General features: G+C 42.1%; 1 protein-coding gene and 1 long non-coding RNA gene across 2 annotated transcripts in view; one reads left to right on the forward strand and one right to left on the reverse strand.

Moving 5' to 3' along the window:
• Positions 1-19,471, forward strand: part of RAF1 (Raf-1 proto-oncogene, serine/threonine kinase) — a 92,494-nt gene that overhangs the window by 64,335 nt on the left and 8,688 nt on the right. The window contains exons 10-13 of the mRNA XM_019505077.1: positions 6,437-6,521; positions 7,991-8,167; positions 9,141-9,187; positions 12,067-12,185. Coding sequence (XP_019360622.1) covers positions 6,437-6,521; positions 7,991-8,167; positions 9,141-9,187; positions 12,067-12,185 — 428 coding nt within the window. The remainder of the gene's footprint in view (positions 1-6,436; positions 6,522-7,990; positions 8,168-9,140; positions 9,188-12,066; positions 12,186-19,471) is intronic.
• Positions 12,398-19,471, reverse strand: part of LOC109289147 — a 19,572-nt gene continuing 12,498 nt past the window's right edge. Inside the window, exon 3 of the long non-coding RNA XR_002095310.1 lies at positions 12,398-12,410. This is a non-coding gene — a long non-coding RNA (uncharacterized LOC109289147). The remainder of the gene's footprint in view (positions 12,411-19,471) is intronic.

Here is a 19,471-nt window from a genome sequence, read left to right on the forward strand (position 1 = left end):
CCAGCGAAATGCTGCTCTCCAAGCTGCTGGACTGCATTCCTGACTGCGTGCATGTGTGCAGCTGCATTCATGCACGTGGCATTTAGCAGTGACATTAATTGGCCACATCAGCTGAAAAAAAGGCTGGTTGCCGATTTTAATGTCAATTTTCCTTTTATCAGTGCCGATACTAGGCCTGCGTGAAGTGGCAAGTATTCAATTCAGATTTGTTTTTAGCCGATTTCCCATTTTCCCAGTCCATACCTCCAAGTTTGTCGTGGCACGAGAGCTCAGAAGGAACATGTTTTTCTTCTGTTGGCTGGTGATGCAGTGAGTGCCCCCTCCTGGTCTGAGAGTGGAGCATTAAATGGTTTAAAAAAAAAAATGGAAACGGGTGTGGACAGAGTGAGGAGGTCTCCAGGTGAAGCTTGGGGGACCCCAGCAGCGGGAGGTTCACCTTTAGGAACACCAGCTGCTCCACCAAACTAGGATCCAAGGAGGTGTGATGAGGTGTCACAACATCTCCAGCAATGCCGAACACCCTCTTGCTCAGAACACTGGTTGGTGGACAGGACAGGTGTTCCCAGGCAACCCTGGCCAGATCCTGCCACACCTGGCTGCAGGGTGCCCAGTAGGCCAAGGGGTCACAGTCCAGTGGCTCCACATCCTCGGTGAGAATAGCTCCAAGGCTTCAGTGGCTTCCTGTCTGCCCAAGGCTGGGGTCTTGTGCGTCTGACCCCAACATTGAAGCCATGCCTTTGGCCCACGTTGCAGTGGTTGGCATGGAGGAGACTGGCTGGTGCTGGTGCTGAGAGTGCTGGCACAGGAAAGTGGATCCCCCTCTTCCACAGCTCCTTGCCTCTGCCCTTCTGCCTCCCTGACTCTTTCACCAGCACCTCCATCCAACGATAGAGGGTTTTGGTGCTGCACATGCTCCCCTTTACCCTCAGATCGCACGTGCTCACCAGCACATGGGCCGTACTTGACTGCAAGGGATCCAGCCATTTTTTGATGCCCTCCTTCAGCCGCTTCACCAGTGCCTGCACCTCTGGTGAAAGCAGCTTGCCCCAGCCAGGAACATTGATCCTGTGGAACTTGTCCATTGGGTTCTCAAGCTCCTTGACTACAGGGATCACCTGGCTAAGGAGGGCTTTGCCAGTGTTCAGGGTCTTGGTGGCCTCGAGGAATGGCTTGAAGACCATGAAGATCTGGGAGATGATGTCCCACTCAGCTCTGTTAAGGGGGCTGCTGATCCCAATCTCCCCAGGCAAGGCCATTTCATGGGTGGCCTTCTGTTGCTCCACCAGCTTTTCCAGCATTAGGTTGGTGGAGTTCCACCAAGTCTCCACATCCTGCATGATTTTGTGCTGTGGGATGTTTAGCGCTCTCTGTTTGTCCTGCAGTATCTTGCCCTCCTTGATGCTTCGGTGGAAGTAGCCTGCCACCTTCCTGCATTCTGAAATCAGCTGGGTGGTAGTGACAGTGCCATCACCAGCAACCCTGTCCCCGTCCCAGGCATCCCTGACTGTGAGGTGCAGCATGTGTGCCACACAGCGGATGCCAACAAAGTTGGCATCATGAACCGGCTTGACCATATTGGCCCCGTTGTTGGTGGCCATGAACCCACGGGTGAGCTCTCCCTTCCCAACAAGCCACCCCTGCACCATGCGGTTTATGGCCACCATGATCTCCTTTGCCATGTGAGACTCGTTCATCGCCTCTGCTTGTAGGAGGGCCCACTGACTGCCTGACTGATCACACCTGTGAGGGAGAGGTAGGCATGATCTCCACCCCAGCTGCTCCAGATGTCTGAGGTGAAGTGGAAGGCTACCTGCGGTCCTGCCTTGTGCAGCTCCTTCCTCAAGTACTTGCTGCACGCCTCATACAGGGAGGGCACCACCGTCCTGGTAAAGGTGGTGCGTGCAGGCACTTGGTATGATGGGGCCATGAGTGCCGTGAGCCACCTGAACTCAACTAAGGAGAAGGGCTGGCCATCCAGAGCAAGCATCTCCGCAACGTTCTGTGTGGCTTTGCTTGCCCTTGCAATGTGCCCCTCTTTATCTGTGGCTTCCCCCACTGGTCCAGGGTGGCCTGCCTCTGCTTCATGGGAACAGGGGCTTTGGAGTGAGATGGGGACTTCTTTTTGGGCACACTCCTACTGGTGCCAGGCTCAGGAGGAGCAAAGGCAAGGGGGTGCTGCCTCCTGAGATGCAGCAGCATCACCATGGAGGTGAAGTGTTTCACCTCCTTGGCCTGGCTGATCTGCCTTTGGCAGTGCTGGCAGATAGCATACTTGGGATCATCTGCCACCTCAAAGTGATCCCACACTACACTAGTCCCCTGCTTCTGAGTTGAGGGTGGGGATCCTGCCTTATCCCCCTTCTCAGCTGGCTGAGGCACAACAACAGGAGCTGACTCAGCTGAGCCACTTGCCTCCACAACCTCAGCTTCTTCCAAGATGCTTTCTGGAGAAGGAGACCTGTTTGGGGGAGATGGGGGGAATTTGCAGCTCTCCCCCTAGTCCCTCTAGCCCTTCTCCCTCCCCTGCCAGAAGACCTGGTACCTGCCTTTCCAGCACACTACATATTAATTTTTCCTGTGCTGGAAAATGTGTCTGTGTGCGTGTGCAGCTGTAATATGTCATCTTCTGTGTTTGTGTGCAACTAATATTTACTTCTTTTCTGATTACTGTATGTGTCTGACTAGTACTATCACTTCTTCTCTGTTGTGTTTACTGTGTGTGTGTGTGTGTGTGTGTGTGTGTGTAATTAATAATATTAATACCTCTTCTTTTCTGTGTACTGTATGTGTGTGAGTGTGTAATGTATGTGCTTTCCTGCACAGTGATGGATCACACTGCTGTGGAAAACACAGCTTTCTTTTAAAGTGTGTGTGTGGGGGTTGGAAATAACGAGAACAAAAATGAGATTTTGGGGGGAAGAATAAGTTGAAAGAAATGGTTTGGATATGGATAAGTAGAGAGATTCTAATTAGTAAACTGTATCCAGTCCTTTCCAAGAACAGAAACTAGCAGGAGACTGACTAGGAAGATAAGCCAGTCCAGTAGTACCTTTCAGTCACTGTTGCTCAGGCAGAAACAGCTCACAAAAATGACAGAAAAGCTGCAGACAGAGGCTTACATTCTGTTTCTATGTTTTTCCATGTCCCTCACCCCCACCCCTCAGCCGAGCACAGTGATTGGAAGGGGACTCGGGGAAATATCAGAGTCACCAGTCAGCTAGAGATGATGTCAGGCTTTTCCCCCCTGCTCCTGCTCCTGCTCCTGCTCCTGCTCCCTCTTCTCAGTTTCTGTTCCCCTGAAAGGCTGCCTTCCAAATCTCTGAATCTTTTATGAATTGATTTGGAGGGTTTTTTTGTTCTCCTGATTTGATTCGGAGTCAGTGATTTGGCCTCCGAATCCGGCTGAATCTTCTCTGAATCAAATCAGCAACCAAAGTTTCGCACACCCCTAATAAATACAGCATCTGTATGTGTTCTGAACCTAATTCCAGCTGCAGAATAGAGAACAGGAAGTCTGCGTTGCTTAAGTGAGTAAATTAGAAAATAGTGCTTTCTACTCTGAATTGAGTTTACTTGCATCTATAAGCTTTTTAGGGATGAAAATTGAGTATGTTTTGATTGTTGGCACAGCATTCTGTGGTGCTTGTGGGCATTATAGCTTATTTGATAGTAGCTGGAGTGCCTTAATTTTGGATTGTGCCTCAGTAGTTTTCTCAGAATAATAATTAAAAAACCCTTTCACAGAAGCAGACTGTAGCAAGATACTTTCCTTTGTTTTGATTTTTTGGAAAGTACCCACATACCAGCTGCCATGTGCTAGCTGGTCAACCCCAGTGGCTTCTGATGGTCCCATGAGCCACCTAGGTAATGTAAAGCCTGGCAAGCTAAAAACAACTTTGTGCTGCACAATCTATTTTGTGGTTTAGAGCAGTAGGTTTGCAACTATCTAGAGAGCCTGTTTTTTGTTGATTTATGCTTTCTCAGTGGGTACTGTGAGCTAGCTGGAATTACTTCACTGACAGCATTTTGGGCACAATGAGATGTTTGTGGTTTAATCCTCAAATGTAGAGCCAGTTAACCTTGGTAGAGCCAGTTAATGTTTAGGAAAGATTTACCACACCCCCTGTTTCCCTCCTCTCCCTGTTCCCTGCCCCCTCTGTCCCAGCCCTGCTCCAGGGAGAAGAGAAGGCTGTATGTTAGACGTCTCTGACTCGGATGAACCCAGATTTGGAACAGGAATACCCTGTGATCCCATAAGGCACATGAATTTTAGGGCCATCAGAATAAATGTGCGACTTGGAACGGCATTCTCAATTTTCTCAACTGTAGCAGGGCAGCTGGCTCTGCTCTAATGCTAACTGGCTTCTTGCTTTAATCCTATGTGCCTAAAAATAGCTACATGTTTATTACCACTTGCTAGGTCCATCATTCTCTCAGCAATTTTCCTGGTTTTGTTCCCTTCTCTCTTTTTTTTTTTTGCTCATTTCATCATTACATGTCCATTTTTGTTGAGTATTATGAATTCCCTGCAGGCATATTTGCTTTGAAAATAAATCCTAACTTTCAACTTAATTTTTTTTTCTTTTCTTGCTGATATTGGAAAGGTGAGGAAACCTGAATGTATTTTGATTTAGTTCAGAAACTTAATCCTTTGGAAGGAATTAATTTTACTCTAAGACATTATGTATCTTTAGGAGCCACCAGAGAATGGGATGCACCCTATGAAAGAAGAGTTAAGTCTTTAAAAATTTACTAAAGACTTAAATCTCATTATTTATAACTTAGTGAAAGAATAGGTAGAGATGAAGGTAAACAGAAAATTGCATAAAATGCAAAATGACTTTACCAAAGTGGACTGTGACAGACCAAGATAAAAACTAATCATTTTTATACATAAGGAATGTGATAGATATCAGTAAAACATTTGATATGGTGCAGTCTGGTGAATTTAAGTTTCTTTGGGGGTATGTTCTCAAATTCAAAACAGGTTTTCATTGAGATTTAATTCATTAGCTTTTCAGGTCATATGTTATCATTATAGACCTCTGGAATTTGCACTGGAAGTGTGCAGCTTCTTTATCTTGGAGTTTTCCTCCGCTTGCCCCCCTACCACCTACGCTCACTGCCTGCACTTGATGGTGGGGAAGTGAAAACCACAGCATATTTAAAGCACCAAGATTAAAGAAGACAACCCACCACGCCTTTCCAGTGCAAATTCTGGAGATCCCTAGCTGTTATGTGATGTATCAAATAGTTGATAGTTAAAGAGTAGATACAATACTAAATTTTCTTTGTCTATGAACTTTAATTTAATCTTTATCATAGTTTCTGCTGGTGTCCTCTAGATGTGAGATTTATTTTCGACATTTATTTGGAGGGGTGTAGGAGTGGGGTGTGGAGGGAGCGCAGCTTCTCTTTTCTGTGTGCACCCCAGGAGAGGCATAGGGGGCATGTGACTCCCTGAATTTGTGCACAGCGTGAGGGCAAGCTTCCTGCTGTGGGCTTGTGGCCAGGGGCTGAGCCAGCCTCTTCCTGGTCTGGGCTGGCCTGGAGCTGTGTTTGGGGCAGGCAGCGGCACTGGGAGGGAGGGGTTGTAAGGAATTTTGGGATGGTTATAGCCCACCCAGTAGCCGCCCTCCCAGCGATGCCCCGACCCATCCCTCTGCTGGGAAGAGGCTGGCACAACTCCTGTCCTTGAGCCTGCAGCAGGTAACCCACCTTCACCCTGCGCACAAATCTGGGGGGCACATGCCCCCCATACCTCCCTGGGGGGTTGTACACAGTGGCAGGGAGCCACCCTCTCTCCTCGCCCCACCTATACCTCCAGACAAGCTGTCCATGGCTCTGTCCCACTCCCGGGGTCGCATTCACCTCCCTGGCTGGGCAGCGCTTGTCCTGCCCCACTTCCTCCCTCACCATGGGGTCCTTGATCTGCTTTCCCCCCCGCCACACCCTTTCCCTTCCACAGACTTACTAGCAGGGAGCTGTTCTCTAAACTGCCAAGCTGCATATCAGCTAGTGGATCGGTATTGGCCGATATGGCTGGTTAATAATTGGCCATTGGTATCAGCCAAAAAAATCTTTGTCCGTGCACCCCTACCTTTTAGACTTCAGTTACTTGTTCTGCAACTTCTATAAAATAGCATGCACGTGCCTTTTGGGGCCATTTACTAGCTAGTCAGTAAATGAATAGAACACATTCTTTAACTATTTAAAAGATTAACTCTTCTAGTTTGGGTTTTATGGCCCCATCTCAACCAAATGAATTATTGACAGCTCAAGAATTTTAGTCTCCAGAAATGTTTTCTTCTATACAGGTTATTAAAGATGTGGTATTGTCCAAAAATCTCAGGGCATGTCAATGTAGATGTAATGACTTTTTTTTTTTTTTAAGGACTGTTTCATTGTTGGTAACCTGTGGTAAATATATTTGCAGGGGATGTAGCAGTGAAGATATTAAAGGTTGTAGATCCAACCCCAGAACAGTTTCAGGCCTTCAGAAATGAAGTGGCTGTATTAAGGTGAGCTGATAGATAACATTTTGCAACACTATGCCATCTCACTTTTTTTTATCAGGAAAAATTGCTATTGTTTGATAGGGTAGGCAACATTTTCTGTCCATAGACCAGAATGACGCACCCTGAGGCAGAAGTGGCTGGCTGGGGCATTAAAACCTGCCTGCTGCTGCCCCTGTCCCCATGGTGGCCCAGGTAGAACACCCTGTGTGGTAGTCTGTCCATGCAGCAGCAGGGTGAGAGCACCCCCTGCCATTGCCACTTGTCCCACTGCTGAATGCTGCTAAAGCCCCACATCCATCGGCTGGGTTGTGGGCCATAGGGTGCCCATCCCTGCTCTGTCGTAGTGACTGACATACTTTAATTTTACCTTGCTCTGGAGTATTTCAATAACACTTTCTTTAGATAAGATCATCATCAATGCTAGAAAAAATGCATTAAGCTTAAGGTGTGTTACTTCTCTGCTTACTCATGATTTATGTGCTTTTAACTGTTTTAGTGCACTTCTGAACCTCTTTGCTTTTAATTACTGTCTGTTTTTTGCCCAATATCTTTGGACAGTCCATTGTAATGAAGTTGAATCCTACAATTAAGAGCCAGTTAGTGCATGAGAGAACAACTGTTATCACGTTTGTGAATTATTTAGGTTGTAAATTAAACATACTGGAGTAATAAATTTCTTAGTATAGGTTTCCCTCACTTTATGCTGTACATGTGTTCCTGGAAAACAGTGCATAACTCAAATTCGCGTAAGAGAACCTACTTTGCGATGTAACAAATAAGGATACATTCCAAGACCTCGGCTGTACTGACCCTCAAAAGCATTTCTACCACTTTTACAAGACAATTTTGGTACTCGCCAATAGCAGACAGTACACACAGGGCATGCTGTCATAATGGGGATAGCAACTACAGAAACACGTGTCACAGACGACAAGCAAGGAGCACAGATCCACACAAGAAACTAGATTTTGGTGTGTGCTACTCCCACAATGCACCACACAAAGCAGCTGACTGTGGGCTTCCACCACACTGATAGCATAAGAGTGAATTTACCTTGCATATAACAATTTTTTGGTATTAAAAGGGTCATTGCACAAGAGAAAATTGGCACATACAGAAACCACATAAAGCAAGGGAAACCTGTAGCATTAGGATGATTATATTAAGTAATAATTGTATTTATTTGGGCTCTGAAAATGTTCTTGCATCAAATGTAAAACTAAGTGGAAAAAACCACAAAGTTTAGAAGGCATGCTTTTTCTGTTAATTAGTAACAGGTAATTATGCTATGTTTTGTTAACAATTTAAAAAGAACCCTTTAACACATGTGTATATTTCATAAATAGTTTTGAGGGAAGAGGATATATTTTTGATTGGGAACTTTCACAGTGTCCCCATAGCCAAGAATACATACTTCAGGGAATTTAAAAAATAGAAGATAGTCATTCATTTCTTTGTTTTTTTTCCATTAGGAAAACACGACATGTAAATATTTTGTTATTCATGGGCTATATGACGAAAGATAATCTGGCTATTGTTACTCAGTGGTGTGAAGGAAGCAGTCTGTATAAACATATTCATGTTCAAGAGACCAAATTCGAAATGTTCCAGCGTATTGAAATTGCCCGACAGACGGCACAAGGAATGGAGTGAGTAGGATTGGCAGTTCGATCTAGTCTGATCCCTTGATCATCTTTAGGAAAAACTAATGTAGAGAATTCACTGCCCTAAAACTCATGGGGTTTGAAAATGATGTTCATACTCCACCATCTGTTATAAATCATTAAAAAAGATAATGTTATCAAGGGGCTTTCAAATGATATTGTGGATGATACCTATTTAATATTTCAAAACACCTAAAATACCTTTGTTTAAGTACGTTAAAAAAGTTATGCAGAAAAAAATGCTGCAGAGTCCGGTGCTTTGCTCTTACATATGAGATGGGAGGGTAGTGGCAAGATGCCCTTTTAGAGGATGTCATTTTGGAGACTTCTTGTTAGCTTGGAATTAGAGAAGTACACAGTTGTTTGATTTGCTTTCTGAAGGAGAAGAAGATGGAAGTTTTGATCTTAATTTGTCAAAGCAAGTTTAAATTCATTTAAGCTTTGCAGGTATAAATTCTTAATGAATCTAATCATAATTAAACATAGATTAATACAGTAATAGGCAGCACTGATTTTACTTTCATGATGGATTGCCTTTACTTTTTGTGACTGTTTCAGGATAAAAAGACCCATAGGGAAGGGTAATGACAATTCCTATAATGTGTTTCTTCCTATTGAAGGAAAAATTTTCACTGGTACTGCCTAAACAGCAAAATGGAAGATAATCATAAATCTCTTTATGAAAAATCTGCAGAAATAATAGGTATTCTGTCACTTTAATCTTAATTATGGACAGGTGAAATTAAAACTAATGTACATTATTAAGGGTGAACAGCATCTAGTTTTTGATTTTAACACGTATAGAATTATGACCTTGAAATATTTGCCATTGTTATTTTATAATTAATTCAGGGTAATTTTATTTTTGTGATTTTATTTATATTAATTTTGACTTGTCTATATAGTATGAATACATGTTCAAATTTAGAAATTTTAAAAGTACTTTTTATTTTCACAGCTATTTACATGCAAAGAATATCATCCACAGAGACATGAAATCAAATAGTATCCTTTTCTTCATTTAATGTTTTCAACTGTTTTAACTTGCATCCGCATAACTGATTTATTATTGCTGTAAAAATCATCTGTGAAATTGTAACATCCCAGTTATAATTACCATAATTTTTTAAAAGAACAAATAATCTCTCAGGCAGATAGAGGCTTAGCGTTTATATGCTCACTAGCCAGTTGCCCATCAAGAATGATTGAGGGGGTGGTGGGGACAGAGGCCTGTTTCTGGCTCCCCTGCCATGCTTTGGGTCTGGCCCTGCTCCCCCCATCCCCTACCCTGGGGTCAAGGCCTGTTGCCCCCACCCCCGTGCTTCGTGTCTACCTGGCCCACGTTCACCTGCCTCCTCCCCGCTTCCCTTCCTCCCAGTTGTTGGCAGGGCCCAGCATTGGCATTGGGGTGCCATCACTGTGCCCTCCCTCCCCCTCCGTCCTGGCTTTTGTCAGGGGCCAGTGGTGGCAGTGGTGCGCTCCCTGCCATCATGGGCGGGGGCAGAGTCCTGTGTCTGGTCCTGGCTCCGCCCTCGCTTCTCATCCAGTCAGGGGCAGGGGCAAACGGGTCTGCTCTCTCCCCCCTCACTCCTGCTGCTTCGGGGCCAGGCCTGTTCCAAACCCTCTCTTCGGGGCTGTAGATTAGCAATTGGATAACAGGTTAAAAAGCAGATTTTAAAACACATTTTTAAACAAAATATTCTTTGTATTTCCTTTCCTCTAATCCTATTATGAATTATTTTAACAAAAATTTGTTTTGGAGGCTCTGATATACATGATGGCCCAAAAGCCAGGACCCATAGACATTATAACATATTTATTAATTGTTTTTCTTTTGTCATTTTTAGGTGAAAAATGCCACAAATTAATGAAAGAAAAGCCCTAGCATCATTTCAAAACAGAATTGAGTAATGTGTTGAAGTTAATGGTAGTCAGTTTGAACATTTACTAGAATAAATGTTATAATGCCCATGGGTCCTGACTTTTTCATCACCCTGTATAGTAGACAGAAAATTGATTTTAATTTTTTAAAATCTTGATTTATAATCTCTTAAACCATTGTGAAGTAGTAAAGGAGAAAAATGAGAGCTTTAAAAATGCAACTTTAAAAATGTGTTAAACTTTTTATAAACTTGAAAATAATTTTAACATGAAAGACTGTATATAAAAGGTATGTAAATACCTGTGCTATGCAGTGCATTTGAAATGCCTAAAAAATAGATGACGTAATTTATTTAATCAAAATCATACCTTTGTCTCCAAAGTTATGTATTACAATTTGAACTGCAAAGATGGATGTAAAATAGAATATGAGTAATACAGATAACATGTTCTCTCTTAACCTGTAAAAGACTGAGGTGTTGCTCACATGCCAGAGAAACAATTGTAAGACTTGAGGTTAAATTTATACATCCTCTGTCTTCTTAGAAAAGTGGGTCTCAAACATTTTTGACTCAGCACCCCTCATTCAACTCTAGGCATCCCTCAGAAAATGCCAGGTCTTCGTTTTCACTTGTTTTTTGCCTGCAGAAAAAAATAGAGCAATTTTTCTGTTGTAAAGAACTCAGAAAGACCACAACAGGGCAGAATGGTTTTGACAGGAATGAAGGGTGAGGGGGCAGGATAGAGGTCCCACCCCCCTGCTTTGGGTCCTGCGCTGCTCGCCGCCCCCCCCCGGTTTTGGGTCTGTCTGGTCTGCATTCACTTGCCTCCCCACCCCATTCCTCTCCTCCTTCCCAGCTGTTGGCAGGGCCCGGCAGCAGTGGTGTGCTGCCACCCTGCCCCCCCTTCTCCCTCCCGCTCCCCTCCCTTCCTCCTCCCTGCCAGCTTTTTTACCGTAATTTTTTAAAAGAACAAATAATCTCTGAGGCAGGTACAGGCTTGTAGTTTATATGCTCATTCTTTGCTACCCATGTGCATAGACACCTTTTGGAATGCAAAAATGATGCTCCAGAAGTTACCAAATTTACTTGTCTTTCACAGGATATCACCATCTTCCAAAAATGTTTTGAAGGGGAATCATAATCTACTTATTTATATTTTCCATATATGATTAGATGACTTTAAAAAGGGGGGTGTGATTTTTGGCAGTAACTAAGCCACAAATTTTTGTTTGTTATAAACTTGATGAACAAAAGTGATAGGGTTTCACTAGTAAGTTCGTATCAAAGATATCAACCAAACACGTACAGGATAAACATTCTATTTACTGAATATCATCTACTTCTAGCAACTTTCTGCCATTATAAAAAGGAAAATGAAGCTTTTTTTTTTTTAAAGACCATTGTAGAACATCTGCCAACCTCAGTTCTCTAAGCAAATAGAGCTTCTCATTTTCAGTGCAAGACCAGAGAATTGCTGTGGACATTTACAGTGCAACTATTTTTCATTAACATAATTTAGTCTGCTCTTCTCATTAAGGTCTGCTAGATGACTTAAAGTGAGAGAGATCTGCCTCTCACACATCTGTAGCATCTTTTGGAATTGAAATTTTCTAGTTCTCAAACTGAAAATGGATGTTCATTGCCTTTCACCTTTCCCTGTCTCCTGCAACTTCCTCAAAGAATACTTTTATTGGTCAGCTCTATGGTTAATTTTATTTAACTTGCTATCTGGAGATAAGGTTAGTGCATTAAATAATAACTTGGAACTGGCTAGTCCTATTGTTCTATCCTCTCTATTTGAATATCATAGTTTCCCCTGAGTGTTAGATGTTCTCTATGTGTATATAATAAAATAAAGATTAAAGAGGCAGACTTATTTGAAGGTGTTTCAGGGAAGACTCTAAACTTAAAAATGGTATTTGCTGTCCTAATCAGACAATGCATGAAATGTATTGGACCAAGCTGACTTACGTGATAGAAATTCCTTAATAGACATTTTAGACATATTTCTTCATGAGGACCGTACAGTTAAAATAGGAGATTTTGGTCTGGCAACAGTAAAATCCAGATGGAGTGGATCACAGCAGGTTGAGCAGCCTACAGGTTCAATCTTGTGGATGGTAAGAAAAATATTTTAAAAGATCAGGCATTTCCCAACTTTTGTTGTAAATTCATTTACTTTGTCAGTGAATGCAACTCAGAATACTTTGAAATACATGCTGACAGTAGTATGGAAAAATTATCCTAATAATATGACAAAGGAGAACTTTAAACGGATGTTGCTCTGATATGCTTAATTTCTTTGACAGTTTTTCTGTTTGTTAGCTACTCGTGGCTTCTGATCTCTGATTTCACAGTCCTCCAGACTGGTTTTAGTTTTTTTCAGAATCCTGGATTCTATGGAGGTCAGTCTTCAGCAGCAGCTCCAGTTTCAGTTTTTGGCTGAGCAACCAAGAGCTGCTGAAAGTTTTGCTGTGAAAGGGTTAAAACTAGTTTTTGCCTGAGCAGAAAGGGGAGCTGAAGATGGGGCTCTGTTCCTGCTCTAGGTGCCAGTAACTCTGGAAAAATCTCTTTTTTTTTGTAGGAAAACAGAGTGAAGAATGCACGTCTTACTGGAGGTGTATGTTATGTGATAAAATATGGTATTCTTTTTCAAATGTGTTCAAGTATAAAATTCCTTATTCACATAGCCTCTCTGTTGTCTGGTCCTGGCTTAGTTCAGCTTTCTCTCTTTATAAAATTGTAATTTGTGCTCTGGACTACAACAGTCCATGTATCACTAGCTACACGTGCCATTAACAGAAGGGGCCATGGTTAATTCTATTTAAGAATCTTGTTTCAGTTATGATTCGTGTCTATAAAAGCAATAGTTGGATTAAAGCATAGAGTTTTTTCTTTTGTAACACCCCGCTGTGGGGTGCTAACCACAGCCCGTGGCAGTTTGTGGCACCATGGGGTACCAGCTAGACCTGTCCTCTGGGTTCCTTTGGGCTAATGAGGAACCTCAGGATCCCAGTGTGGGGATACCTCCTGTAAACGCACTCTGACACAATAGGTAACTATTTACAATAGTTTCTGCCCCTCAGACAGGGTTGGTGGGTCTGTGGTCCTGGTTGGTCACTCCCTCAGAGCCCCCCATGTGAGGGTTCACTACAAGATGAGAAGGCTATCTATGCCTGTTTGTAAACTCTAGGCCCCAGGTGCTTCCCCTTGACTCAGAGCCAGGCTCGCCTCTGGGCTCTGCTCGCTCTCCTTATTCACGGCTCTGGTCCTCCAGAGAGATCCCTGCAGTCGCCTCACAGTGGTGGGTCCCTCCCTCCGCTCCCAACTGCCAACCTGCTGCCCCAGACCCTGGCGGCCGCCCATCCTGGCTGGGGAACTCTGGGGCTCTGAGGGACCTTGTTTCCAGGGCCTGTAGGCAGGATTGCTCCAGGCCTTTTGTTCTGGTGTCCTCAGCGGGACAAAAAATCTCCCAGGCTTAGCCTGGTCTTGGCTCACCATGAAACACCCCCTACAGATGAATGTCCCTTCTGTTACAGTCTGTTACACTTCTATAGAAACAGAAGTAACACAGCACTTCGAGTGTTTTTCTATCATTACATACATTTCTAAGGAAAAACGGGCAGAGATGTTACAGTAGTAGTCAAACCCTCACGTGAATGGACGCTAAGGCCTCCTCTGGCCTTTTCACCTCCTTGTTGTGCATAGGAATTTCACCACCAAGTTATCTCCCTACCCTTGATTGGGCATTGCATCATTTGCTAAGTGTTACTTGTGCTTGCAGTATGGTAACTGCTTGCAGTGGACCTGAAAAACTGGACTCCTGTTAAAGATTGATTTAAGTCTGCTTAAGTTTTATATAACTTTCTTCTTGGCTAATGACTGAACATACAATATGAGAACCGATGAACTCAGACTGTTTGAAGATTGCCTGTGTTATCATACAGTTCATGTTCATACAAACAAAAGGGATGCAAATTCAATTCATTTCAATTTAGACCAACTGTTTCATTTTCTAAAAGCCCAGGGACCCACTTTTGTTCAAAAAATTACTCAGTCAGGCAGTTCATTGGTGCTTATATAAATAGTTTGGTGACATGACTTTAAGGACTCATTAGTGAGTAATTTTTTACAGCATTGGTCCCTCTACAATCTAATGTTTGCTTGATTCTGTGTTTCCTTAAAATTAAGACACACACCCAAGTTTTTCTTAATTTATTTATCTTAGCCTTTGCTTTCTCTTATCTTATTTCTCATCCAACCAAAATGCTAATGCTGTAAAGATACTTTTTGCTTTTTTAAGTGTATGAAGTGCTGTATTGCATATTATATTTACAAATAATATACAAATATTTTATAAAGTAGCCGGACAGTTACAACCTTGTAGTTAAGGGACTCTGGAAAATCTCTTATGTGTAGGTTTATTCAGATTGAATGATGGTTTATATCTACATGGGGGCTTGTGCCTACTCTGACTATAGTCCAGTTCAGTCCAGTAGCTTTGTGGCTTGATTACACTTTAGGGTTTTTCCTCTCAGAATGTTAACACTTTCCTCTGTTATAATGCTTTGACAGTTACTGTAAAATTACAGATAACTTTTCATTCCATATTTTGTTTGTCCTGGTTTGTCGTATTAACTTTAGTGTTACACAAGTATTTGTCCATTTAAGAAGTTGACCAAGTGGCTCCAAAGAAATAAAGGAACCGTCACTTTGGAAAACAAATAGAATGAGTCTGGCTACTTGAGATAACCAAACTTGGACAGTGCATTTTCAGTTGTAATGGTTAAAGAGTAAATACAGTAAGAAAGTTTAAGACCTGTGTACCAGCTGATGCCATGAACATTTTTGTTGTTTAAATCAATTGGTTTTAGGAAATAAAATTATTATGCGAGAGAAAGAGAAGCTTTTATAAAGCTTTACATTTTTTTTGTTATAATTTCTAGCTTGAAACTTTGCATAAGATTTACTTCTGCATTTTTTCTCTCATAAGCTTATCTTGGCCAAGCACCCTTGTAAGAAAAAATAATGATCAGGAAGTATTTAGTACAATACAGCTGTATTGTAACTATAAAATTGCTGGCCTCCTATTAAAGCAGAAATTGCAGGTTGTCTATACTAAAACCAGTGGCTGTTAATGTTTAATTCATTTAAAAAATTTTAGAATGCACTTAAAATAGAATAAAGAATATTCCTCTAATGTAACCAACAACATAATGATGGAAGCAGTCTCTTAGTACAAGAATTAGAAGATGATACTGACTTGTCTGTCCTCAGCAATGAAACTGAATGAAGTGCAGAAAAATAAAAATGTGAGCTACTCTTGTAAAATGCATTTAAAACCAGTATAGAAAGGTGTTGAGTGAACTGACTAATCTGCATTGTTCAATAATGAGCTTTCATTATTAAATGACAAAGTTTGTTTTTGAACTTGGTTATCAGTCTTCAATTATTTTACTAATTTTTGTTTTATGAAGGAAATGGATAGGGCTGAATTTCTAACCCTTGCATAAGTGGAATTTAAAAATGGTTGAAAATTTTTCTTTAAATCAGAATAAGACTTTACTGTAACACTAGTGAAGCCGATTCCTTAAACTTTCCAGTAGAATTTAAATTAGCATGTCCAGTATTTGTAACTCTCATGTTTACCTCAGTGCCATGCTAGCAAATTCACACCAAAGAATTTTTTTAAAACTTCTGTGGAAAAGGGTTTCCCATAAGCTTTTCCTGTTTTAAAATGTTGTTGCTTTTGTAGTCCATTTTCTCTGTAATCAATCTGTTTTTCTGTTTTGTTCATTAATTCTGAGAGAACTTTTAGGACAGGAAGTATATCTGAGTGTTTTGAGCGCTAAAAAACAAATGCCTTGTTTGATGTTTACATGCTCACATATACCACAAGTGCTTAGAAACTGGAACAGCAGGGAAGGAGACTCTTGATTCAGAAAGTTAGAGGGGAGTGTGTGTGTGTGTGTGGGGGGGAGGGGGTTCTGTTTGCAGCCATGGAGGAACCCCCAAGCATGAGTCTGACATTTCAGACTTTGGGACAGAAGTTGCACATAAACCGGTTTAGATGACCAGAAACTGGTTTAAACCAGAATAGAAGCTCAGTGCGCACAAACTAGGTTCAAAATGGCTGAAACTGGTTTAAGATGAACCTGGTTGAATGTAGTATAAGGTGTAATTGATTTAGGTCAAACCAGTTTATGGAACGTCTGTCCCAGACCCCTTCCTGGTTCAAGTTAAATTGGAGTTTCCCAGCATCCTAGCATTTGGAGCCCTGGATTGGGATGTGCTGTCTGCTCCAGAGAGCAGGGCTGACCCCACCCCTCTGCTTCCTGGCTGGAGCAGTGAGGACTGGCTCACTGGTCCGTCCAGGTAAAACCCAGCTGGGGTCTGGGGCCAGGGAGTGGGGCGGGGAGTTAAACTTCCCTTCCCCTGAGTACAAAGCTGCCCTGCTCTGCCCTGTTTGCTTAGTGCTGGCTGCAACTTTGGACTACAAATCCCAGAGGCACGTGGAAGCAGGAAGAGGAAGTGATGAGCAACTCTGCAGAGTCATGCTACAGTGAGTCTGGACTGCAAACCCCAGAAATCTGAGGGGCAGCAGGAAGAAGCAGCAAACACACAGCTCATGTTGGCTAAGTGCCAGAAAGCTGTGCTCTAGCGCCCCTGGCTTGTGGCTTGAGCCACTGTGGCTGAATTTCCTGAATCAAGAATGAATGTTTGTTCATTTGCTTATTGGTTTTCATCTTAGACTAACCTGAAAAGACTGAATCAATTCAGCCTCAGGCTTTTTGACAGTCTGTACTTGGCCTAAAGGAATGAGCCCAGGATCTGAACTACATATGGTTCTTACTTGACATTTCTACCTATTGAGGAAGACAGCACTGTATGTGTTCACTGGATTTATACTTGAAACCATAAGGACTAGCAACAATTTATTAGAAACTGGGTTAGATGATGTATCACCTTAAGGTAAATTCTCATTAGCCAGGAATAGGTTCATGTTTTGCCCTCATCGGATGAATCTATTAAGTAGTGTTGAACAGGCAAGTTATACAGATGGATATGATGGTGTTTCACTTTTGATACAAAGTGCAGCAGCACTCATTAACTCCTTGGAAGAACTTTTATTAATAGATATGTAGACTTTTATAATTTGTCTGGACTTACTAATGAATGATTTTGTAGTATTGACAGAAAAGTGATGGTAGAATGTTTCCCACCAAATAGGGGGCTATTTTCATCAATATGGAGCATTGTATGCGGGATTGGTAGCCTTATGAGCAACACCTTGTGTAAAAGGTACCGACAGTTGTTTGCCTCACTTTGGCAGTCCTTATTGTCAAGATTCACTGAACGTTCTTCAGTCAGGTCAGCACTCTTAATTTGCCAGATTCCTCCTTCAATTAGATTAGGTGAGACCTGTCCTTGCTTTGAGAAACATGTTTCTGTTCCCTGTTACACTGGCCTTTGTAGCAGCCAGTATTTCTGTATGCAAGTAACTGAGCTTCGTCTGTAAGGAAATACTCATTTTGCAACTCTATGCAGTAGTGTGAAACAAGAGTAATTCCTTGTTGTCATGTGAGTTTGTGGAGGGCATAAACACTGTAGATTAGCTGTTTTTACATCCTTCAGAAATGCAGATTTAACTTTTGGAAAATATTTTAATATGTTCAGTTTCACATAAAATGCATATTAATTTGCCTTTGCCACAAAATTCTGCCACAGAATCTGGGGTTTTTTAAAAAAATAAAAGACTCAGCAACTTATATTGTTAGATGTCATAGCTGTGAAGGAAAGAACAGAAAATGTGAATAAATCAATACTTTTCTTGACCTGTTGCAGATGGCTTTGAAACAGTCTAGAGAATTTTGTTTTGGTCTTTTTTTGTTACAAGTGAGTTAACTCAAACCTTTAACCATTTAAATGTGAAAATTAACTATTTAACTGTTGATTGATGTAGGAGAGGCATGACTGGTGTTTGCTACAATTCCAAACTATTTCCCACCCCTCTTCAAGTGTGAAAAACTACCAGTGTAGCTGCCAAATTCTGTAAGATGAGCAAAACGTTGTCAGTATTGTCATTCATTGTTAAAATATTCTCAGTGAAATTTACCATAATTCCTAAGATATTAAAAAGTGTAAATGTAGAGAAAAGTGAAACAATTACGTAATATTAAAAAACATGAAGGCTGTCTTCCAAACTAAATATAATCTTCATATCTAAACATTATCATAGAATTTCCCTGTCCAAAAGTGCTGCAGAGTTCCAGGACAGCCCTATAGAATTTAGACTCTCTATTAGAGTACAGGGGCTTTTGTTACCCAGTCTTCCCTTGACTTTATTTAATATCAGTAGCTAACTTTAACAAACTAAAATGAAATGAATGCTGCCCATTAGACTTCCCAGCATGTTCTGCGCCACAGGATCCTAAACATTGCAGCAGGACTTCTTGGATCTCAGTGCCCTCTGCCACTGGATTCTGTGACACCCTGAGATGTCAACGCAAAGCTGAAGGAAATGTACTGTATTGTTACAATTATAAGTTAGACTTCTCATCCAAAAGAACCATAAGAATTACATTTGACATACAGAGAGTTCGCTTATAACTGGGCCCTTGACAGTATAGACTTTTGTACTTACAATATTTTGCACACACCATACAAACACCAATCAGATTTTTTTCAGTATAGTTTTTAATTGATTTAACACCTGGGGCCTTTCCTTGACATTTGAAGTAGCAGTAGCATAGTTAAGGAGGGACAGGTGTGCAAAAACTGTAGTTGCTGCAGTGATGGCCCAACCATTGCGGTCACCTGCAGCTCAGCTGAACCGCTGTTGCCTTGTGCACCACTGCTGAGGGTGCAGTAGTGCCCAGGTATGCCTCTAGCCCTGACAAAATCCCACCAGAGTAGTGGTTGATTTTTCATAGACATTAGGGCTGGAAGGGACCTCGGAAGATCGAGTCCAGCCCCCTGTCCCAGGCACAGGAAGTCAGCTGGGGTCATAGGATCCCAGCAAGATAAACATCCAACTGTCTCTTGAAGGTGTTCAAAGTCGGTGCTTGAACCACCTCTGGCAGCAGTCTGTTCCAAACCTTGGGGGCTCGGACAGTAAAGAAGTTCTTCTTTATGTCCAGCCTGAAACAGTCATAGAGGAGTTTGTGACCATTTAATCTTGTCATCCCCTGGGGTGCTCTAGTGAACAGACATTCCCCCAGATCCTGGTGATCACCCCGATAAACTTATAGGTGGCCACCAGATCATGCCTGAGCGTGCGCTTTTCCAGGCTGAAGAGTCCCATAACTCTCAGCCTCTCATCATAAGATCTGTTTTCCTGACCTCTGATCATGCACGTGGCTCTCCTTTGCACTCTCTCAAGCTTTTCCACATCCTTTTTGAATTG

Source organism: Gavialis gangeticus, unplaced genomic scaffold (assembly GCF_001723915.1).
Source record: "Gavialis gangeticus isolate Ggan-Ray unplaced genomic scaffold, GavGan_comp1, whole genome shotgun sequence".
NCBI lineage: Eukaryota > Metazoa > Chordata > Crocodylia > Gavialidae > Gavialis > Gavialis gangeticus.